This window comes from Carcharhinus amblyrhynchos, chromosome 31, assembly GCF_965287045.1.
Source record: "Carcharhinus amblyrhynchos chromosome 31, sCarAmb.v2.hapA, whole genome shotgun sequence".
Classification (NCBI taxonomy): domain Eukaryota; kingdom Metazoa; phylum Chordata; class Chondrichthyes; order Carcharhiniformes; family Carcharhinidae; genus Carcharhinus; species Carcharhinus amblyrhynchos.
In genome coordinates, this window is record NC_137354.1 from 19086159 (window position 1) to 19111370 (window position 25212).

At 46.7% G+C, this 25212-nt stretch overlaps 1 protein-coding gene across 1 annotated transcript; it reads left to right on the forward strand.

Moving 5' to 3' along the window:
- The first annotated feature begins 803 nt into the window (after nucleotides 1-803).
- tbata (thymus, brain and testes associated) lies at nucleotides 804-23683 on the forward strand. Its single transcript, XM_080215755.1, has 9 exons — nucleotides 804-870; nucleotides 2204-2457; nucleotides 5731-5910; nucleotides 10474-10565; nucleotides 15227-15385; nucleotides 16491-16572; nucleotides 19588-19750; nucleotides 20473-20519; nucleotides 23394-23683. Exons 1-9 carry the CDS (start codon nucleotides 824-826, stop codon nucleotides 23495-23497), a joined length of 1128 nt encoding a protein of 375 aa, XP_080071881.1. The 5' UTR covers nucleotides 804-823; the 3' UTR covers nucleotides 23498-23683.
- Nucleotides 23684-25212: the final 1529 nt, after the last annotated feature.

The following is a 25212-nucleotide window of genomic DNA, read 5'->3' on the forward strand; positions in this document are numbered from 1 at the left end:
AAGATCATGGCTGATCTGAAGTGGATCAGTTCCACTTTCCCGCCCTCTCCCCATAACCCTTAATACTCCTGTCTATCAAAAACCTATCTACCCGTGACTTAAATATATTTAGCGAGGCAGCCTCCACCACTTCAATGGGCAGAGAATTCTAGCGATTCACCACCCTTTGAGTGAAGAAGTCCCTCCTCAACTCTGATCTAAACTGCCCCACCCTTATCTTGAGGCTGTGCCCTCTAGTTCTGCTATCCTTTCTAAGTGGGAAGAATCTCTCTACCTCTACCCTATCCATCCCCTTCATGATCTTATACGTCTCTAGAAGATCCCCCCTCATCCTTCGAAACGCCAACGAGTACAGACCCAGTCTATTTAGTCTCTTTTCGTGGGCCAACCCCCTCATCTCCATGTTCCCATGTATCAACTGCCTTTGTCCTTCTAGATGGAAGTGGCTGTGGGTTTGGAAGGTGCTGTCTAAGGATCTTGGGTGAATTGTTGCAGTGCATCTTGTAGATGGTACACACTGAGCATCAGTGGCGGAGGGAGTGAGTGTATGTGGATGGGGTGCCAGTCAAGTGGGGCTGCTTTGTCCTGGATGGTGTCGAGGTCCTTGAGTGTTGCTGGCAACTGGGAAGTTTTCCATCACACTCCTGACTTGTGTCGGGAATGCAAATATAAAACATATTGCCGCGGTGAAGTTCAATTGCCTGTAAGTGCTCCTTCTAACCTCACGCTTTGAGAGGTGTTTTGTTCTGTTAATGTAATTTATTTTCATCGATTATCCTTCTTTGTTTATCCATCTCAGCACCTGAGAAGTAGAAGTTGCAGAATGACAGCAGCAGTGAGTGAAGTTCCCCCATTCAGCTGCAAACGGGAGTAAGTATATCATGGATTTATATTGTACATTGAACAAGCCTAGATTTGAGTTATAATCCCTAAGGAGTGTCACTGGTAACGGTTGAATGCAGCTCATCAGGATATGAGAAATTTATATAGAATAGATTGGTTGAAAGTAGAGCAAATGTATTTCTGGTTGTGGGGAAGTCTAGAGATTTGTAAAGTGAAGGAATAACTGATCGGAGAGATTCTCATCTCTCTGCTCCTGAAGGTGCAATCCCTACCTCCAAAGTACCTTATTTCATGCCTTAGAGTCACAGAGATATGCAGAAAAAGGCCCATCGCATCTGCGCCAATCAGAGACAATCGGATGGCATGGTGGCACAGTGGTTAGCACCGCTGCCTCACAGCGCCAGCGACCTGGGTTCAATTCCGGCCTTGGGTCACTGTCTGTGTGAAGTCTGCACCTTCTCCCCGTGTCTGCGTGCGTTTCCTTAATTCCTTCCACAGTCCAAAGGTGTGCGGGTTGGCCATGCTAAATTGCCCCTTAGTGTCAGGGGGATTAGCTAGGGTAAATAAGAGGGGTTGCGGGGATAAGGCCTGCGTAGGATTGTGATCAGTGCAGACTCGATGGGCTGAATGGCCTTCTTCTACACTGTAGGAATTCCATGAAATCACCTAACTATTCGAATCCATCCCATTTCCCAACCCATAGTCTTGGCATCGCAAGTGCACGTCTAAATGCTTCTTAATGATAAATCATTAATTTCACATAAAAGGGCTCAGTTTGACACTCTCCCTCCCCCCCCCCCCCCCCCACCTCGTCTCCTGACATAAATGGATTATTTACTGAATGTTTATTGTCTGCTGTTAATGGAAGGGAGCCAATATCTTGTCCTTCCTGCTGGCACGATCTTCTGGTCCTGGTACTGTTTCTTGTACAGTCAAAACATACCGTTCATAGAGTACATAGCGGAGAAGGAAAGGAGAGGGTGTGTGATATGGTGTCGCACTCACAGGTAGTGTGTAGAGAAAGAACAGCTTAATGTCTGGTGGGTCCATTCAAAAGTCTGACGGCAACAGGGAAGAAGCTGTTCTCGAGTTGGTACGTGACCTCAGACTTTTGTATCTTTTTCCCGATGGATGAGGGTGGAAAAGAGAATGTCCGGGATCTGTGGTCTCTTTCTGTCCACTCACCTGATGAAGGAGCAGCGCTCCGAAAGCTCGTGATTCCGAATAAACCTGTTGGACTTTAACCTGGTGTGTTTGCCCTTGGCTTTTCTCTAACACAAATAGATATCTGTCAGTAGATGTGTCTCACTCCTAGACGGTCCCAGAACTATTTGTCACTGTCCGTATTTCTCTCTGAAAGCACTGAGAAGATGTCAGTAAAGGACACCATGGAGAAGTTAGGGCAACCGGTGCTTGATCCATTCAAGAACAAGCGAGAACAGAAGTCGCTGGATAAACAAGGCACGTCAGCTCTTAACTCCCTGCTCCGATTCAGCGTCGAGGCTGACAGCTCGCTGTCCAAACCAAAGAGCAGCTCACGCTTCGGAAGACTCAGCCACCACTCCTTTTTCTCTCGGCACAACCCTCAGCCTCACCGAGTGAAACACATCAACGGTAAGATCCACCAGCAAACGTTCCTGCTACTTTGCAAACGGGCAGGTCAGTGGTTAGCGCTGCTGCCTCACAGCCCCAGGGACCTGGGTTCGATTTCGGCCTTGGGTCACTGTCTGTGCACATTCTCCCCGTGTCTCCGTGGGTTTCCTCCGGATGCTCCAGTTTCCTCCCACAGTCCAAAGATGTACAAGTTAAAGATGTGTTAAATTGCCCCTTAGTATATGAAGGTGTGTAGGTTAGGTGGATTGGCTATGCTAAATTGCCTCTTAGTGTCAGGGGGATTAGCAGTTGGGGATAAGATCTGGGTGGGATTGTTGTTGGTGTGGGCTCGATGGGCCTCCTTCTGCACTGTACAGATTCAATGAAAACCCTTTGTAGCCCAGCCTAATATAACTGTCCAAAAAGAACATTTTTTTAGTTTTTTTTAATTCATTCATGGGATGTGGGCATTGCTGGCTGGGCCAGCATTTATTGCCCAATCTTAATGGTCATTGAACTGAGTGGCTTTCAGAGGCAATGGCCTAGTGGTATTATCGCTGGACTATTAATCCAGAGACTCGACTAACGTTCTGGGGACCCGAGTTCGAAACCTGCCACGGCAGATGGTGGAATTTGAATTCTATAAAAAGTATCTGGAATTAAGAATCTACTGATGACCATGAAACCATTGTCGGAAAAACCCATCTGGTTCACTAGTGTCCTTTAGGGGAGGAAATCTGCCGTCCTTACCTGGTCTGGCCTACATGTGACTCCAGAGCCACAGCAATGTGGTTCACTCTGAACTGCTCTTTGAACAAGGGCAACTAGGGATGGGCAGTAAATTCTGGCCAGCCAGCGATGCCCATATCCCCCGAATGAATAATAAAAAGGCCAGTTAAGCGTCAACCACATGTGCCCCTGGAGTCACATGTAGGCCAGACCAGATAAGGACGGCAGATTTCCTTCCTTAAAGGACCAGGTAGGTTTTTACAACAATGGACAATATTTCCAGTGTGCTTTTAATTCCAGTTTTTTATTGAATTCTTCCACTAACATAATCCTTAAAAAGCTCCAATGTATTGTCTCCGCTATGTCAACAAGGCGGCAGCTCACCACCACTCTCTGAAGGACTGTAAATACTTGCCTAGCCAGAGATGTACCAACCAGTACGGAAGGACACCCTTCTTGGTCACGGCTTGTATGATGAAGAACTTGATTAGCCTAAATTTGCCTTTCAGTGTGAATTCAAGCCCCTTTGTGTGTTCAATTCTGTCTTAGTATTCCAGACATATCTGCTGGAATTTTACCACCACGCCCGCCACGGGAATCGGAGCGGGCGAGGGGTGGACAATGGGAAGGTTCGTTGCCCGTGAGCGGGATTTTACGATATCGGGACAAGCGAGGCCGGAGAATCCCACCGACCGTGTTGCTTAATATCTCCTTCATATTGGAAATTTCCCAGATTAGGTGGCTGCCCGTTGGAGAGGCTTCTGGGGAAGAGGGTTCAGAACAACTGAATTAACAAAGGCAGTTCTGAAGATGAACTTCAGACGTGATTACACACTGCTGATCGAATACAATCACACTCGAGCTCACCCAGTGGAAGTACAGCAAGAACAAGATTAAAAGCATTCAGGAGATAATTGGACAGTTATCTCAAAAGGAAGAATGAGGAGAACAGTACCAAGTAACTTGCTCATAAGAATATAAGAAATAGGAGCAGGAGTAGGCCATCTGGCCCTTCGAGCCTGCCCCGCCATTCAATAAGATCATGGCTGATCTGTCGCTGCTCAGTTCCACATTCCCGCCCTCTCCCCATAACCCTTAATCCCCTTGCCTATCAAAAACCCATCAACCCGCGTCTTAAATATATTTAGCGAGGTAGCCTCCACCACTTCAACGGGCAGAGAATTCCAGAGATTCACCACCCTTTGAGTGAAGAAGTTCCTCCTCAACTCCATTCTAAACCGCCCCCCCTTATCTTGAGGCTGTGCCCTCTAGTCCTGCTGTCCTTTTTGAGCGGGAAGAGTCTCTCCACCTCTATCCTATCCATCCCATTCATCATCATATACGTCTCAATGAGATCTCCCCTCATTCTTCTAAACTCTAACGAGTACAAGCCTAGTTTATTCAGCCTCTCATAGCTCAACCCTCTCAACTCCGGTATCAGCCTAGTAAACCTCCTCTGCACTCCCTTCAAGGCCAAAATATCCTTGCGTAAGTGCGACGAGCAAATCTGGAGAGCAAATGTTCCATTTGCCACTGATGGCTCAGATATCTATCACATGTCAGACATCGCACATTAACCAATGCCAATTCCTGTTACTCTTATATCCTTGGGTCCTATACTGGATAATTTACTGTAATTCATTATCCTTTTCCATTCCCATACGTAGACATTGTTTCCATTGTATTTGATAAGCAGTGTATAATCATATCTCTGAATTCAGTGTAGCAAGTTCATCCTCAGTACATAAGAACATAAGAAATAGGAGCAGGAGTAGGCCATCTAGCCCTTCGAGCCTGCCCCGCCATTCAATAAGATCATGGCTGATCTGAAGTGGATCAGTTCCACTTTCCCGCTCTCTCCCCATAACCCTTAATTCCCCTGTCTATCAAAAACCTGATGTTACTGTGAAAATCCACCTAACCCGCACATCTTTGGAGTGTGGGAGGAAACCGGAGCGCCCAGAGGAAACCCACGCAAACACGGGGAGAATGTGCAAACTCCACACAGACAGTGACCCAAGGCTGGGAATCGAACGCTGGTGCTGTGAGGCAGCAGTGCTAACCACTGTGCCACCCACGAGTGTATTTAAGACAGAGATAGATGGGTTCTTGATTGGTAAGGGGATCAAAGGTTACGGGGAAAAGGCGGGAGAATGGAGTTGAGAAATTTATCAGCCATGATTGAGTGGTGCAGCAGACTCGATGGGCTGATTGGCCTAATTCAGCTCCTACAGCTTAACATTGGGACTCCTGCCCACCAATATTCATGTCTGTTTCCAGCTCCAGAGCTTCATTTCTGAGACTGCATCCCTGCACCCCCCAACACACACACACACACACACACACACACACACACACACACACACACACACACACACACACACCCCACCCCTCACCCCCCTGCAACTCTGTTATTTGCCTTTTATGATGGATAGCAGCCAATTTGAGACAAAAGGTGAAACTATTGATATCAGTGCACATACAGAGAAATACTAACGTCTAAAGAGCATTGAACCGATCGCTAAACGGAAAATAACATTTCGGAATTCTTTTCTCTTTCCAAAGGACTCAACGGCATACCTGTTTGTGCAGTGAATGATGATTGGTACATCAACAGTCCACTTTCTCCTCACCCACTGATCAAGAGCCAGTTTCCGGCCGCGCTCCTCAGAAGGATTGGGATGCCCGTCAGTACTTTTCAATGCAATGCCTTCGATGATGGGAGTATCTCAAAGTTCGCCATAGGTTTGTACTGTCCTTATCCTGTGGTGGCATTTTTCTCCCACTGAGGGCGGCGCGGGGACACGGTGCTTAGTCCAAAGATGTGCCAGTTGGGTGGATTGGCCGTGCTAAATTGCCCCTTAGTGTTGGAGGGGGGGCGGCTAGCTAGGGTAAATGCATGGGGTTACCGGGATAGGGCATGTGTGGGACTGTAGTCAGTACAGACACAATGGGCCGAATGGACTCCTTCTGCACTGTAGGATTCCTTGACTCTATGATTCTATTGCTGCCTCACAGCGCCAGAGACCTGGGTTTAACTCCTGGCTCGGGTCACTGTCTGTGTGGAGTCTGCACGTTCCCCCCGTGTCTGAGTGGGTTTCCAAAGACGTGCAGGTTAGGTGTGGATTGGCCATGTTAAATTGTCACTTAGTGTCGGGAGAGAGGGGGACTAGCCAGGCTAAGTGCATGGGATTATGGGGATAAGGCCTGGGTGGACAGTGGTCAGGACAGACTCGATGGGCGGAATGGCCTCCTTCTGCACTGTGGGGATTTTATGGATTCTACGATAGTGAAGGGTTCACAAGGAGAGTTGAGCAGGTGGGACTGCACGTTTGTCATGAGAGTACGGGAGTGTGTGTATCCCACACACGGACCTGAACTGGCCACGGAGAAATCACAAACAAAATGGAAAGGGGTCATTTTGATTTGTTGCATAGATGTCCAAATAGCCAGTAGATAACCACGCAAACTGGAACCTCAGTTCTATTGGCAACTTAGCGGTGTTCACTCAGAGTTCATCCAGCCAAACTCCTTGCCCCCTACAGCCCCTCACCACCCCTCACCCATCCACACCAGAATTTAACTCACAAAAAAGCACAAATAACGATTTATTATCTCAGTGGGGAGGGTGTGAGTAAACACCCAGCTGCTTTGTAATTAGACTCTTCCCAAATGGAGAAAAGTGCCGGGAAGGAAGGGAAAGTGTGGGAAACAACCCAAACAGTGGCCTTTCAGCTTTCCTTTGGCCCCATTCATTGGGGCGGCACGGTGGCACAGTGGTTAGCACTGCTGCCTCACAGCACCAGGGACCCGGGTTCAATTCCAGCCTCGGGTCACTGTCTGTGCGAAGTTTGCACATTCTTCCCATGTCTGCAAGGGTTTCCTCTGGGTCCTCCGGTTTCTTCGCACAATCCAAAGATGTGCAGGTTGGGTGGATTGGCCGTGCTAAATTGCCCCTTAGTGTCAGGGGGACTGGCTAGGGTAAATGCATGGGGTTATAGGGATAGGACTTTGGTGGGATTGTGGTTGGTGCAGGTTTGATGGGCCGAATGGCCTCCTTCTGCGCTGTAGGGATTCTATGACATGTTACTTCATGAACTCCCCCAAGAGTCTAACTAACTGGAGTGGGAAGAAATAGTTAGTGGGATGAGGTCTGTGTGGAATATAAACACGGACTTATCCCAGGTTTCACAGAATGGCCCTTTCCAGTGTTAAAGATTCCATGTAGAGGCCACCCGTGAACCATACAGATCAGAATGGAATCCAAGTTCAGCTGCCCTGACAAAGGGTCGTCCAGATTCAAAATACTGGCTCTATTCTCTCTCCACAGAAGCTGTCAGATCTGCAGAGATTTTCCAGCATTATTCTGTTTTTGACTCAGGATCCAGCATCTGTAGTATTTTGTGTTTATCATTGTATACTTGTAACATCTTTGTTGATCTATTACTTGGCGATCTTGACTTATCCCATGTCCTCTTTTGTGACGATGATGACACTCAGTCTCCTTAAACTGACATTATTCGAGGGGGTGAGCTTACCTCCACATTAGCAACACTCCCATTTTAAGTATCACTGACTGCCTATTTTTTTGGTTTGTTGGTGAGTAAAATTTTTTCCTGCTTTGCAATGGCTTTAGCGGTTTTGACACCACAGCTGACTGTAGGCTCCTGTTTTAAGTGGTAAATGGTGCACTTTTGTGCGTTCTGCAGACCTTACCAGTATTTCCCATGGCCAGCGCTATCTTCGTTCCTCATTTAAAATTTATATCGACCTCCTCAAGCTATCTGTGTAAAACAGCTTTGTTATTCATGCCGCAGACTAACCTATCCTGTAACATGTCATTTAGAGTGGCTCCGAAATCAAAATTCTCCAATAATTGCTTAAGGATATAATGTATGTCATGTTCAATTCGCCTGAGGTTCTCAACCTCAAATTAAGTTTGAGGTCGGGATTCTCCGACAGTTCAAGCTGCTGGTGAGGATGGGGAGTTCCAGCTGCGGGTGAGGCCAGAGAATCCAGGCCTGAATCTCTGGAGCTTAACTGATGATTGAGGTTGCAATTTACTAAATCCACAAGCTCATGATTTGGGGATGGACACACTTGAAGCTGTAAGAGAGTAAATAAGCTTATAGGTTCTACAAATACTGAGAAATGCTTTGTGTTTAGCCCCCTTCCCTACTTTGTTTGCTTGGAAATAATACTGACCGTATTGTGACTGGTCCTCGGTAGAGGAGTCAAACAGGCAAATTCATCCAAAGACAGGTATTCTGATGAGCAGTTTTTATACCCCCCACCTCAGACTTCGATTAAAACAGGATACTCACAGTTATCGGGCCAGAGGCAGTATCAGGATAATTTATCCTCATCGCCAGATCTAAAGAAGCATTTTCACAAACTTCACAAGTGAACACAAATAATTAATAAATAATTGAACATAAATTGTTAATAAGAATTGTTCAGCAGTTGCATGACTCCCAGAATGCCTTTCTCACCATGGGGTAAGTGCACACTCCGACTCCTGATTGGTCCAGGTGACCCTTACTCTGCTGTGTTGCCCTTAAGGATGAGGAGAAGACAGGTATTGGATGGGGCATCGTAGATGTAAGTATGTAGGACGTAGAACAGTACACTCAGGAACATGCCATGATGTTTTTCTGATCATGACGCCAAATTAAACTAATCCCTTCTGCCTGCCTTTGGTCCATATCCCTCTATTCCTCACATATTCATGTGCTTATCTAAAAGCCCCTTCGATGCCCCTATTGTATCTGCCTCCACCACCGTCCCTGGCAGCGAGTTTCAGACACCTACCACCCTCTGTGCAAAAAAACTTGCCCTTCATGTCGTCACCTTTGAACTTTGCCCCTCTCACCTTAAATGCAGGATTAGACATTTTAACTCTGGGAAAAAGATTCTGACTGTCAACCCTATCTACGCCTCTGATAATTTTATAGATTTCTATCAGGTCTCCTCTCAATCTCCGCTGCTCCAGAGAAAACAACCCTGGTTTGTCCAGCCTCTCCTTTATAGTTCATACCCTCCAATCCAGGCAGCATCCTGGTAAACCTCTTCTGCACCAAAGTCCTCCATATCCTTCCTGTAATGTGGTGACCAGAATCAAAGCTAACCTTAGTTTTATAAAGTTGCAACATGGAATCCTTATTCTCGTACTCAATGCCGCAGCCAATGAGGCAAGCGTGCCATACGCCTTCTTTACCACCCCACACTCCACCTAACGTGGGCCGAGAGTATTGGCTCTAATTTTTGGAGTGAGGTTTATACCTGGAACCTCGGGCGTGAGTCCAGCTGCTGAGCCAAGATTGTAAAAGCCTCTGAGGAAAAGCTGTTGTTACTTTTCATATCGCTAATGCCCTGTATGTCAAACTCAATTTGAGAAAAGCAAACTTTAAATTGCAAAGTTAGCAAATAACCAATAGAGGAATGGAAAATGAGATTTCTCATTAAAGACACTGCGGCACAGTGGTTAGCGCTGCTGCCTCACAGCAACAGTGACTCAGGTTCAATTCCAATTTTCAGTCACTATCTGCGTGAAGTCTGCATGTTCTCCCCGTGTCTGCGTGGGTTTCCTCCGGGTGAGTTTAGGAGTTGAGGGGTAATGTTACAGCTATATAGGAACCTGGTCAGACCCCACTTGAAGTACTGTGCTCAGTTCTGGTTGCCTCATTAGAGGAAGGATGTGGAAGCCATAGAAAGGGTGCAGAGGAGATTTACGAGGATGTTGCCTGGATTGGGGAGCATGCCTTATGAGGATAGGTTGAGGGAGCTCGGCCTTTTCTCCTTGGAGAGATGAAGGATGAGGGGTGACCTGATAGAGGTGTATAAGATGTTGAGGGGTATTGATCGAGTGGATAGTCAGAGGCTTTTTCCCAGGGTTGAAATGGTTGCCACAAGAGGACACAGGTTTAAGGTGCTGGGGGAGTAGGTACAGAGGAGATGTCAGGGGTAAGTTTTTCACTCAGAGATTGGTGGGTGAGTGGAATCGGCTGCTAGCAATGGTGGTGGAGACGGATTCGATAGGGTCTTTTAAGAGACTTCTAGATAAGTAAATGGAACTTAGTAAGATAGAGGGTTATAGGTAAGCCTAGTAATCTCTAAGGTAGGGACATGTTCAGCACAACTTTGTGGGCCGAAGGGCCTGTATTGTGCTGTAGTTTTTCTATGTTTTCTATGCTCCGGTTTCCTCCCACAGTCCAAAGATGCGCAGGTTAGGTGGACTGGCCATTGAATAGACTTGCTTTCATTACTGGTGCCAATCATCGAGCTAAGAAGGGAAGTTTTGCCTTTCAGAACCATGGTCTGATGCGTGGCGTGAGGAACTACGGGAGTTCACCTCCAGGGCCTGCCTCCTGGCATCTGAACAGCCCGAGGAAAAGAAGGAGGTCAGTACACCTTTAGTCACCCGATAGTTGTAGAACTGTTGCAGTTCAGGTTCCTCTGTGCGTGTGGGGAATTACCTCACACACTCAAACAGACAGAGTGTTCGAAGAAGAAATCCGTGTGTCGAAGATTCCAGCATTAGATATCGCTCGTTGTCATCCTCACTTAGCACAGAGAGAGGCCATTCAGCCCATCGTGTCTGTGGCGGCCATCAAACACCTGTCTATTCTAATCCCATTTCCAGCGCATGGTCCACAGCCTTGTATGCTTTGACATTTCAAGTGTTCATTTAAATGCTTCTTAAATGTTGTGAGGGTTCCTGCCTCTTTCGGGCAGTGAGTTCCAGATTCCCACCACCCTCTGGGTGAGAAAGGTCTTTCTCAAATCCCCACCAAACCTCCTGCCCCTTAACTTAAACCTGTGCCCTCTGGTTATTGACCCCTCTACTAACAGGAAAAGTTCCTTCCTATCTAATCCAAACATGTCCCTCGTATGTCCCAATCAGGTCCCCCCGCTACAGCCTTCTCTGCTCTGAGGAGAACAACCCCAGTCTATCCAGCTTCTCCTCACAGCTGAAACACTCCAGTGTCCTGGTGAATCACCTCTGCACCCTCTCCAGTGCACCCACAATCAATTGGTAACTCCCATTGGATCGAACCAGCTGGTGGAATGTTCTCCATATCTTTTTATTCCCCCATTTACTACCGGCCTGTGTGGAGCCCGTGTCTGCGTGGGTTTCCTCCGGGTGCTCCGGTTTCCTCCCACAGTCCAAAAGATGTGCTGGTTAAGTGCATTGCTAAATTCTCCCTCAGTGGTCCCGAACAAGTGCTGGAGTGTGGGGATTTTCATAGTAACTTCATTGCAGTGTTAATGTAAGCCTACTTCTGACACTCATAAACAAACTTCAGAACTTTAAGATCAGACTATCTAGCTGGAGAGTGGGAAAGTAATGGCTTGGGGCTTTAAATTGCACAGTTTTGACTTGTTGAATGTTGTTCAGTTTGGTGCTGGAGGAGGTAACTCTTGCCCAGGCTACATAGAATCATAGAAACCCTACTGTGCAGAAGGAGGCCATTCGGCCCATCGAGTCTGCACTGCCAAACAATCCCACCCAGTCCCTCTCCCCTTACCCTCACCTACTTACCCTCCTACTTCTTCTGATGTTATGGGGAAATTTAGCGTGGCCCTTCAACCTAACCCACACATCTTTGGACTGTGGGAGGAAACTGGAGCACCTGGAGGAAACCCAGGCAGACACGGGGAAAATGTGCAAACTCCACACAGACAGTGACCCAAGTCGGGAATCGAACCCGGGTCCCTGACGTTGTGAGGCAGCAATGTTAACCACTGTGCCATCATGTCACCCCAGAGTGGAAAATAGTGACAGGAAGATTCCCTGAGCTGGTTATCATGAGGGTTAATACGTGGGGTTATGGGGATAGAGCCTAGGGATAGGGCAGTGGACTGAATGGCCTCCTTTTGCACTCTGGGTATAAAAAAGAGATATACTTTAGAAAAAAAGAAATCTATCTCTGAATGTAGTCTGGGCAAGAGTTATTACTTTCTTATATAAAGAGTATTATGAATGCTCCTTCAGTGACCAACAACACCCAATGTTGGACTCGAACCTGGAGTTTCTGATCCAGTGGTACCCCCTGCACCACAATGCATTGGAGTCACATTATCAGAACAAGTCACGATCTAACTGTTGGGCACAGCCTCAAGATAAAGGGGGGGAAGTTTAGATCGGAGTTGAGGAGGAACTTCTTCACTCAAAGGGTGGTGAATCTCTGGAATTCTCTGCCTGTTGAAGTGGTGGAGGCTGCCTCGCTGAATATATTTAAGTCACAGGTAGATAAGTTTCTGATAGACAGGGGAATTAAGGGTTATGGGGAGAGGGCGGGAAAGTGGAACTGATCCACTTCAGATCAGCCATGATCTTATTGAATGGCGGGGCAGGCTCGAAGGGTTAGATGGCCTACTCCTGCTCCTACTTCTTATGTTCTTATGTTATCTCAATACGGGTTGTGAATTCTTTTGGAGATTTTCTAGATTTGCTGCGCTCTGTAGCAGATTCAAAGCTTTGACTCTGGCCTTGGACAGGTACGGCCTATTGCATTGTGAATGAGGTGAAATGAAAGACACCCAGTGCCTGTTGGCTGGAGAGAATATATTTGGTAGTTGTTATGTTCTGATGCGTTATTCAAATGCCAAAAACCCCGAACGCAGAAAGAGTTTATCGATCTCCGGAAGCCAAGGTCACATTTCTGCCTTCTGAAACATTTGAAGATGACTATCTCATATTCATAACTACATTTTTCCCAGAATCTTTGGCATCCTTTGGTACCTGCCTCATTCCTATTCATGTTGAAGTGCTTACTGTGTGAACTGGCAAATCTTCAGCAGCAGCACCGCGCTTGCTTAACACTCCATCCACAAACATTCACTCCTTCCACCATCAACGCAGTGTCCAGAGTTGAGAGGGTTGGCTTATGAGGAGAGAATGAGTAGACTGGAGCTATACTGACTGGAATTCAGAAGAGTGTGGGGAGATCTTATAGAAACACATAAGATTATGAAGGGAATGGATAAGATAGAAGCAGGGAAGTTGTTTCCACTGAAGCCAGAACTAGGAGCATGATCTCAAAATAAGGGGGAGCAGATTTAGGACTGAGCTGAGGAGGAACTTCTTCACCCAAAGGGTTGTGAATCTGTGGAATTCCCTGCCCAGTTGAGGCTCCCTCATTGAATGTTTTTAAGGCAAAGATAGATGAATTTTTGAACAGTAAAGGAATTAAGGGTTATGGTGAGCGGGTGGGTAAGTGGAGCTGAGTCCACAAAAAGATCAGCCATGATCTTACTGAATGGCAGAGCAGGCTTGAGGGGCCAGATGGCCTACTCCTGCTCCTAATTCTTATGTTCCCAATGTTAGTAGTGAGTACCATCTGCAGGATGCACTGCAGCAACTCACAAAGCCTCCTTCAACGGCACCTTCCATAAGATATAGGGGCAGAATTAGGCCATTTGGTCCATCAAAACCCAAGGCAGCGACCATCTAGAAGGGCAAGGGCAGCAAATACCTGGGAACACCACCAAATGGAAGTTCTCCTCCAAGTCACTCACCGTCCTGACTTGGAAATATAACACCGTTTCTTCATTGTCGCTGGGTCAAAATCCGAGAACTCCCCGCCTGACAGCACCTACACCTCAGAGACTGTGGCGATTCAGGAAGGCAGCTCACCACTACTGCTCATTAGGGATGGGCAATAAATTCTGCGCCTAGTTAATGACACGCACATCCCGTAACATAATTTTAACAATATTGCTGACTAAATGGTCCTTTGTAAGAGCCTGCAGTTCAAACCCTCATTGCCGCGTCAACAGTCAGGGTCGTAGTCCTGTGTTTGGGTGCTAAAGTATAGGATTTCAGCAGAGAACTGTAAAGTCGGAAAGGTTAACATGCCACCTCAATTATGCATGAGCGAAATGAGGACACGCTCAATTAAAACCTCTGTAGCGTGCACACACAGTGAAATTGCCATTAAGAGATGTTAAAAGGTGAAAGTTTCTTGTTACAGCAACGTATAAATAATTATTAGTCTCAGAAGCAAGGAATTCTGCAGGACAATAGAGGTGGATTATATTACTGGACTAATCTTAAACTGTACAAGTGGAAAAATGCAAGACAACCTTTTAATCATAATCAAGTGTGTTTATTTCATTTTAAGAAAGTTAAGTGATACGACCTGAGAGAGTGAGAGCGGTCCCCTCAGCAACACTCAGTGCGACACTCTTTTTACACGCATCCAGGACCTGGTTAGGCCCAAACCTGTAAAACCAGCCTGTCTACAAGGCCAGGTTTGCAATTTGTCAATAATCTACACCGCGTCAAGTTGTCCAACGCAATGACAAATGTGGTTGTTTGTTCCTTTATCGTGGGAAATTGAGCGACAATGAATTCTGACAATGGGCCCAAAGCGTTTGCCCTGGTGGGTGTTGGGATGGAGTTAGAAGCCAACAGGTTAATCCCAGTTGATGGATGGGCACTGGCAGAGGATGGACAGATACTGGAGACCAGGAGATGAGAAGAGAGCAGTTTGTATCCTTCCCAACCGAGCACTGGGAAAAGACAGTGAGCCGGGATTCTCCAACCTCGCCCGGCGGTTGGGATTCTCCAGTCCCGCTGCAGTGAAGGGAGGTTACAAAATACTGTAGTGTTGAGTAAAGAGCTTCAGGCTTAGGTAATAAGGCCATGTATCAATTTATAGGGTGGGATTTTACAGTCTTGCTTGTCCCAAAAACCGTAAAGTTCGGACTGAGGTCAACAGACCTTTCCAGGCTCCGCCCCTTGCCCGCTCCAGCGGGTGGGATGGTAAAATTCCAGCCATAAACTTCAACTATATCAAAAATAAGTCTTCTCCGAAGATTGCAATCCAAGAATTCCTAAATGCGCTTCATAAAGTATTGCCCTCATGCCTTCCATTTTCCTGCGAACACATCTTGGCCCTCTCTCTCTGTCCTTGTGTTGGAGTGTGACCGGCCCAGGAATTTTGGCCTGGCATGACACTTCTCATCCATTGGGTGTGTTTGTGTTGACGGGTACAGCATTGGATGCCTCCCCAGGAAAGAACAAACAGGCCATTGTTTCGTTATGTTTCCACAGACGGAGGTAAAGCAAAGGACTCAGTACTCTGCACAGACTGGCCGCATCATCCCCAACTACACTCCGGCTCTGAGTCGCCAGTCTTCTCACCGTTCCTCCAGGAATGATACCCGGGAGAGGAGTAAACACAATGGATTCTTCCAGGACCATGAGTTGCTGGTGAAGGAGACTTTTCATTTACCTTTTTGTTGCCGTACATTGCAAAACACACAGCATCAAACCAAGAACATCAGACAGTGCAGGCACATTCTCCAGTCTCGTATACGCCCCACTACTGCTGCCAGCGAGGATGGAAAATTTGGCACTCAGCCAAATTTCCATTCTCTGCAGCGGGACTGGAGAATCCCTGCTGTGAGTGAGGTTGGAAAACACCTGCCTATGCTTCTGACAAGTCTTCAAAAAGTCACATTGCACATTCTCCCCATGTCTGCGTGGGTTTCCTCCGGGTGCTCCTGTTTCCTTCCACGAGTCCAAAAGATGTGCTGGTTCGGTTCATTGGCCAAGCTAAATTCTCCATCTGTGTATCCAAACAGGCACCGGAGTGTGGGCAACTAGAGGGTTTTCACAGTAACTTCATTGCAGTGTTAATGTAAACCGACTTGTGACATTAATAAATAAACTTTAAAAGTAATCCTTCTGTGTATATATCTGTGTATGTGCGTCCAGGTGTGTGTATATGTGTGTGTATGTATCTCTTTCTGTGTATGTGCCTGTGTATCCATGTGCACATGCATGTATGTATGTGTGTGTGTGTAAGTGTGCATGTGTACATATGTGTGCATACTTTTCATGTATGTGCCTGTGTATCCATTTGTGCATTTACCCATGTGGGGGTGTGTGTGCGCGCACGCATAGGTGTGTACATATCTTTCCATACGTATGTGCCTGTGCACATGTGTCTGTGTGTGTGTATATCTTTCTGCGTGGGGGGTATGTATGTGTGTGTGTACCTGTGTATCCATGTGGGTGTGTGCATGTGTGTGCCTGTATACATGTATGTGTGCATGTCTTTGTGTGTGTTCCTGTGTATTTGCGTATGCGTGTGCACCCATGTCTGCGTGTGTGTGTGTGCGTGTGTGTGTGTGTGTGTGTGTGTGTGAAAATTCAGCCCCCTGCATGTTTATGAATCGCTGACGAGCTGTTTGTAAAGTGCGGTCTCTGAAACTCCCCGCGGGCTGTGTACAGTGATGGTGACAGGCCATCCTTATCTCTGGCTGTGATATTAGTGTCACTCTGATCACTCACTGTTTGTTTTGCTGCTCAGGTTCTGGAACTGCTCTGCCAGCTTCTGCAGACAGACTCATTCTCTGCCGTCCAGCAGTGGCTGCTTTGTGCCAGTCAGCGGGGTGAGTGACCTCTGTACCGATCATTGATTGTGGTCTGACCTCCTTCGGGCCCCTTTTTGCCTCAGTCTGCCTTCCTAGGATTGTGTTCATTGTCTAACTCGTATCCTTCAACCTCGCTGCTATTTGCTTAGGTCTGCACGTAAAAGAAACAGGTATGAAATATATCAGAGCTTCTCCTCACTTTCACTCAACCGCTTACCCCAATTCAGGGCCGCGGGGGGACAGAGTCTATCCTGATGGATGCTGGAGAGCGCCCAGCACCAGGCACCGTCCCATCGCAGGGTGCATGCTCACAGACAGACTAAAGGGCAATTTAGCATGGCCAATCCACCTAACCTGCACATCTTTGGACACCAAGGGGCAATTTAACATGGGCAATCTGCCTAACCTGCACATCTTTGGACATTAAGGGACAATTTAGCATGGCCAATCCACCTAACCTGCACATCTTTGGACACTAAGGAGCAATTTAGCATGGGCAATGCATATAACCTACACATCTTTGTAGTGTGGGAAGAAACTGGAGCACCCAAAGGAAACCTATGCAGACATGGGGAGAATGTGCAGACTCCACACAGACTGTAACCCGAGGCTGGGAATTGAACCCAGGTCCCTGACTCTGTGAGGCAGCAGTGCTAACCACTGTGCCTAAATTCTAGCATAGTGATTATTTTGTCAACAGTTTTGGGAATCATTTCTATAAAGCTTGTTGTTGGGGGTCTGGACAACATTGGCCATCCCAAGCTGGCTCAGGGCACTGAGAGACACTGAGAGACTTTGAGTTTGCACGTTCTCCCCGTGTTGACGTGGGTTTCGTCCGGGTGCTCCGGTTTCTTCCCACGCTCCAAAGATGAGTAGGTTAGCTGGATTGGCCATGCCACTTAGAGGGATTAGCATTGTAAACATGTGGGGTTATGCGGATAGGACCTGGATGGGATTGTGGTTGGTGCAGACTCGATGGGCTGAATGGCCTCCCCCTACACTTTAGGGATTGTATATCTCTGCTTTTCTACACTTCTACATAATCTGGTATTATAAATTATGTTTAATTATCGAGAGATGAAGGGCATTGATTAGTTTTTTTTACTGACATTGTTGTGGTTAGGTTAGGAGATATATGATTAGAGTTTTTCCACTCTGCGAATAAATCTAAGACTAACAAAGATTCATTTTCAGTATCATCATTCACCACCTTCCCCTCTGGAACATGACACACTGGAGTCACACATGGGGCTAGCCTCATCGAGACAGTGGCTTGTCTTCCCTGAGGGATGTAGAGGAACACTTGGGACCATTTCTTGGTTATTTTCCAGTGCTGTCAGAATAATTTCACCCAGCTGTTTGCAAAATCCTGTTTATTTGCCATACACGGGTATATAAATCAGTGTTATAAACCATGTCACAACAGCTGGTCCCAGCGGAGATCTTTTAAATTCATTCTTGGGATGTAGGTCGCTTGTCTCGGTCAATATTTATTGTCTGGCCCTAACTGTCCTTGAGAAGGTGGTGGTACAACTTTCTGCTGTGGTCCATGTGGCGTAAGTATGCCCACAGTCACTAACCTTGTAAGGTAAAAAGATTCGGGATAAAGTTTATTTATTGGTCGCAAGTAGACTTGTATTAACACTGCAATGAAGTTACTGTGAAAATCCCCTAGTCGGCACACTCCGGCATCTGTTTGGGCACTCTGAGGGAGAATTTAGCATGGCCAATGCACCTAACTAGCACGTCTTTCGGAGGAAACCGGAACACCCGGAGGAAACCCACGCAGACACGGGGAGAACATGCAATCACCACACAGGCAGTGACCCAAGCCAGGAATCGAACTTGGGTCCCTGGCGCTGTGAGTCAGCAGTGTGTTGGAGGAGTGGTACTGTCACTGGGCTAGTAATCCAGTGACCTGGAGTAATGCTCTGGGGATCCAGGTTCGAATCCCACCACAGCAGAAATCAGAAGTCTGATGATGAGCGTTTGTCATAAAAACCCATCTGGTTCGCGAATGCCCTTGAGGGAAGGAAATCTGCCGTCCTTATCTGGTCTGGCCTACATGTGACTCCAGAGCCACACTAAATGGTTGAGTCTTAACAGCCCTCTGATATGATCTAGCAAGCAATTACGGGTAACTAGGGATGGGTCAGAAATGTTGGCCCAACCACCGACACACACATCCCCAGAATAAAAAAAACTGATTGGGGGGGGGGGGGGTCCAGGTTCAGAAGCCGTGTCTGCTCTCAGCAAATATAAGATCTCATTGGGCTTCACCGCATTCGGATAGGGTAGTTTGCCATACGGTTCGCTATTCATAGCCACTTTGGAATGGAGTGGGGGAGCAGCGAGAATGGAAAATCTGCCATCCACCCGAAATCAACGGACTGCAGAAAATGAAGACAGGAACATCCGGCCTTCCTCCCCAGTCCCGCTGGTCCTAGATCGAGAACTCGGGGGTCGCCCACAGAGAGGAGGGGAAAAATAATTCTCTCTGAGGGTCTCGAGACTTTGGGACTCTCGTCCTCACGAGGTGATTGCGGCAGAGCCTCTGGGGCAGGGCCAGATGTTAGGAATGGATCCACAGACCTTCCAATTAAATCCTAATTTTGATGTCAATTATCCAGTAGAAGTCACTGCTACGTGAAGGGACCACAGGTAGCACTGGGGGTTTGGTGGAGAATTGTGTGTGAAGTTGGATTAAAGAAACAAAGGTAGTTTCTGAAGAAGCAGAGCTCGTGTGTCCTCTACTGCAACCGGGAGCTCAAACAGGAGATAGAGTCTTGATAAGCAAGAGGGTGAAGGGTTAGCAGGGGGTAGGCAAGGGGTTGAGATTGAATTGGATAAGTCATGATCTTATTGAATGGCGGAGAGGGACCGAATGGCCGACAAATTCATACGTTCGGATCAGTCTTTGCACTTTACTGGCCCTCGGATTCTGGAACGTCTTTCCAGCGATAGTTTATTTTTGCCAGCGTGAGCTCGTTTGCCTCACATCAGTGATTTTTAACACTCACCATTTATTTGCAGAGAAAGACTTTGTACTGGGGATGGTTCAGTCAGTCCTTGCAAGCTACCCTGGATACCAGCAGCAGGCTGATTACAGAGAGCAACAAGTGAAACAACAGATCGATTACAGTCCTTCTGCATCCGGCTCAAAACAATTCACTTCCAATATCAGAAAACGTAACAGGTATTGATAAAAGTCAGGTGACTCAGTCTCATCACTTCCTGTGCATCTTAAATAGCGTTCAACTTTTTAAATATTTAACATATTTAATTGTTTCATTTAGAAACCTCGATTGCTTGTGTTGGTACATTTCCTGCAAACGTTCGTTTACTCACATTCCTCACACTTTGTGTTGGGCACAGCGCTCAGCACTGCTACCTCACAGTGCCAGGGACCCGGGTTCAATTCCAGCCTTGGGTCACTGCCTGTGCGGAGTCTGCACATGCTCCCCATGTCTGCATGGGTTTCCTCCCACAGTCCAAAGATGTGTAGGTTAGGTGTATTGGCCACATTAAATTGCCTATTAGTGCCTCAAGATGTGTAGTTTAGGTTGTTTGGCCATGCTAAATTGCCCCTTAGTGTCCAAAGATGTGTATGATTGGTGGATTGGCCATGCTCAACTGCCCCTTAGTATCAATTCTGCTAATCATCGCACCAACCGTGTGGTAGCTGGCTTGGCCAAGGTGGGCCGAATGGCCTCCTTTTGTGCTGTTGCTTTTCTATGGTAACAAATTCCACATTCTTACCACTCTCTGGGTAAAGAAACCCACTCAAAGACAAGCACCTCATTCCTCCTTTCGGAAGGGTCACTTCCATTTTCCCACAACGGGGGCTGTGTATTGTATTGCCAAGATCTACTCCGTGTTGCTGTCTGTAACACCGCCTTCGACATTGTGTTTATCCAGGTATTATCTCAAAAAGAAGCCGGAAGTAATTGAAGAGGAGCTACCAGGTGAGAAAGTTTAACTCGGTAAAAAGATGACCAGGTCAAGTTTTTCGTGATACCCCAATCAAAACATAGTGATTTGGATGCAATCCAGGGGCTCAGGAGGTGTATAGAATCCACGGTGACTTTATTTAGTCAGAGGTGAATGAAGTATCGTTTACCTGGGGTGTGCCCAGACAAAAAAGACATGACAACCATGTATGTGATTGGCGTGTTCTGACAAGCTGGACATTAATGAATGAATGGGGTCTTATAACTTCCCTCTGTCCGTTACTTTAGCAGAAGCTGTAACACTCTGCTAAATGTTAATTAATTTATTGTAAATGTGTTTCGCATCCTTTTATTAATTTTTTTTTAAATTCATTCATGGGACATGGGCATTGCTGGCTGGGCCAGCATTTATTGCCCATCCCCTAGTTGTCCAAGAGCAGTTGAGAGACAACCATGTAGCGAGAGGGATAGAATATAAAAGCAGGGAGGTCTTGCTGCAACTGTACAGGGCACTGGTGAGGCCGCAGCTGGAGTACTGTGTGCAGTTTTGGTCCCCGCATTTGCAAAAGGATATATTGGCCTTGGAGGGATTACAGAGAAGGTTCACGAGGCTGATACCAGAGATGAGGGGGTTAGCTTATGAAGAGAGATTGAATGGACTGGGCCTGAACTCGTTAGAGTTTAGAAGGCTGAGGGGGGATCTTATAGAGACTTACAAGATAATGAGGCTAGATGGCCTACTCCTGCTCCTATTTCTTATGTTCTTATATTTCTTTGGCTCTGGAGTCACATGTAGGCTAGACTGGGTAAAGACACCAGATTTCCTTCCCTAAAGGACATTAGTGACCCAGATGGATTTTCCGACAATGCTTTCATGGTCATCAGTAGATTCTTAATTCCAGATTTTTTTTATTGAATTCAAATCCCAACATCTGCTGTGGTGGGATTCGAACCCTGGTCCCCAGAACATTAGCTGAGTTTCTGGATGATAGTCTAACGATAAAACCACTAGGCTATCGCCTCCCCAAAGAGAAGGCCGGATTTCTGCTTAAAGTGAGGCATCTATTCTGGCCTCGGGTAAATGGTGGCCTACTCTCAAACCCTGACGCTATGTTTGTATGATCCTGAATACTTAGCGGAATTTTCTGGTTGCACCTGCCCTGAAACTGGCAAATCCTGTCTGAGGTCAATGGACATTTCCATGGTCCGTACCCTTCCCCCCTCTCCTCCGCTACAATTCCCTTGGCGGGCGGAATGGAAAGATTTGCCTCACTATCTCATGCTTCGTTCAAGCTCAGAGGGAAGAGGGCAGCCCCCAACTGACACGAGTGGGCTGAGATTCTCCAGTCTCGCCCACCACCACAGAAAAGATAATTTGGTGCTCAGCCAGAATTCTATTGCAGCGGGACTGGAGAATCCCAGCCGCGGGCGAGGTCGAGGATTTCCAGCCACGATGTCACCACGTGCCATCACGCTGGCACATGTGAGCGTGTACACCATGCCAGTTAAAAGGAAATGATAGAGGAGGAGAAACCCTAGCATGTTATGGACACGTGGTGCAGGATTTTCCAGTCACACATGCCCCGAGACTGGAAATCCCATCTGAGGACAGTGGATCTTTAAATGATCTGTCCAACTTTCCGTCCCACCCATGACCATTCCTGAGTGGGATCAGAACATTTACCCCGTTAAGAGTTGACCAAATTGGATAACCCCTGATTGAAGTTAATTGGAAGATTTTCCTTTTTAAAAAAAAACTTGTTGATTTGAGGAAGTGCTTCTCATGAGGAGAAACTCGCTATAGATCTTCACAGAGGGGAAAAGGATTGGATGCTGAGCCTTTGGGTGGGATTTTCTGGCAGGGTCTTCCAGTCCTGCCAAAGATGCCCGAGGTGAGTTCCTGGGTGGCAAGATGGGCGAGCTACACAAAATGGCGCAGATATTGGTCAATGGCACGAGACACCTCCCCCTGCAGGAAAGCACACCATGGGATGATTGGGGGGGAGGGGGTGGTTGGCAAGAGACACCCCCCCACCCCCTTGCAGGAAAGCATGCCAATGGGTTGGGGGGGGATGTTGTTGGAAGATGCCACCCTTTGTCTTGGGAATCTGCCATCCTTACTTGGTCTGGCCTACATGTGATACCACAGTGGTTGACTCTTAAAACAATGCCCTCTAAAATGGCCAAAGAAACCAGGGCAGTGAGATGTGATTTGATTTATAATTGTCACATGTATTAACACAGTGAAAAGTATTGTTTCTTGCGCGCAATTCAAACAAAGCATACCGTTCATAGAGAAGGAAACGAAGTGCAGAATGTAGTGTTACAGTCATAGCCAGGGTACAGGGAAAGATCAACTTACTGCGAGGTAGGTCCATTCAAAAGTCTGACAGCAGCGGGGAAGAAGCTGTCCTTGGAATTGGTTGGTACATGACCTTAGACTTTTTCCCGATGGAAGAAGGTGGAAGAGAGAATGTACGGGGTGCGTGGGGTCCTTAATTATTCTGGCTGCTTTGCCAAGGCAGTGGGAAGTGTAGACAGAGTCAATGGATGGGAGGCTGGTTTGTGTGATGGACTGGGCTACATTCACAATCCTTTGTAGTTAGTTCCTTGCGGTCTTGGTCAGAGCAGGAGCCCGTACCAAACTGCGATACAACCAGAAAGAATGCCTTCTATAGTACACCTGTAAAAGATGTGCAATAAATGCTGACCCAGCCAGCAATGACCGCATCCCATGAATGTTTTATTTTAAATTGGAATAGAGGAATGGAAGTGTATTTGTTGGTGTGGGGTACATTGGCATCTTAATTAAAGATGTATCTTCTTCTCTCGTAACCAAATTTCAGCCAATCATTCTCATTTCTGAATCCTGTCTCCCTTCAAACTTAGATCACATAGGAAACGCAGAAGTTCTTCAAGTTCATCAAAACAAATCTCCAGAACTGCAAGGAAATGGAAAGGAGGAGGTGACTGAGGCAAACCAGAGTAAATAAAGCAGTCCCGGGATGAGTAAAACTTACCAATCTGTCTTGGCGATTGGTGTTTAGACAACATGTTTTTTGAGAAAAAAATGAAATAGGATAAGATAGCATTTGATTGTATGATTAACATTTCTCCAACGATAGGTTCAACTCCTCAGGTTACATTTAGCAATTGCCACATTCTTTTTTTATGTAAAAGATTCTCGAGTTTAATAAGTAATAAAACGAATGGTCAAATGTAGTCATCATCGAATGTTTGATAATGGACATCAGTTCAGATTATATCTTCAGTTAACTGGCTTATTCTAGCTCAGAGCTATGGACACAGACCTTTTTCCATCTTTCCATTTATACAAAAATCTGTCCCACCCGTTCTCAAAGATTATTTTCTAAATAATAGTCCTAATTTATGAGAAGTAGAAACCGCCAACCGCAAGATGGTGGCCAGTGGTTAACATCACTGGACTAGTCATCCAGAGGCCCAGGCTAAAACTCTGGGGACACGGGTTCCAATCCCCACCACAGCAACTGGTGGAATTTAAATTCAATTAATAATGTCGGGAATCAAAATCTTGTGTTGCCGATTGTGGCCGGACCTTTACGTTGCTCTGGCGAGCACCCACTCTACCCAAAAGTGGGTAAAATCGCGCAAGGAGATGTGGGACGCACATCGTTGCGCCCTTCCCAGCATCATTGCACCCTCCGCTGACACCATTGTACCCTTGCGTAGTACTTCAGTTGGATGAATGCAATGGCACGAATGTAATAAATCTTCAGAGGCAGAAGTCCCTTCACTAGAATCCCCTTTATTTACATTGCTAATAACAGTACACAGAGTGCTGTCAGTCAGCGGTCTACCTTCGGGAGTGCCAGAGGAACTGACACGCCTGGTTACATACAAGGCAAAGACTCCCTCATTGGCCCATCAATTGACTCTTTAATTAGTAAGTTCATATTCCAGTTAGCTGACCTCATGGCCTGATTGAAGTCATTACAACATACAACCATCAATAATCAAGCAGCCAATTTAAATAAATGAGGGTTTTTTTGTGGCTCCTATGCCGTTAGCATTGGCAGGTGGGCCGAATGGCCAAGCAGCCTTTTTGTTTGAGCTTAATCAGGACCCAGGCAGGGTGAAAGGTCAGGGCTCAAAATTGAACCAGTGTGCCTGGGGACTGAGGTTGATATATGATTGTCCTGCCCACATATTGATGGCACAGATGCTCTGCTGATCTTTCACAGGTCAGTAGCTCTCACGGACAGCACCATATTGGCTGCTCCCCCCTGAGGAAGAACCAGCCTGTAATCCTCCCTTTACTTTGAACCCACTCTCCTCCCCATCAGCCCCTCACTGAGTGCGTTACACGCTGTATGGCCCTTAATTGGCCGCTGAGTGTCACATCGCTTTAATGTGACAGGAGCGGGTTCCACATCCACCCCCGCCCGCCTCAACTTTGGGTGCACTCGAATGTAAAACTCAGGCCCATGAAACCATTATCAAATGTCATAAAACCCATTTGATTCACTACTAATTCCCTTTAGGGAAGGAAATCTGCCATCCTTACCCAGTCTGGCCTACATGTGACTCCAGAGCCACAGCAATGGGGTTGATTCTTAACCATCCTCTGAAAATGGCCTAGCAAACCACTCAGTTCAAGGGGCAATTAGGGATGGGCAATAAATGCTGGACCAATCAGCAATTCCCATGCCCCCTAAATGAATTAAAA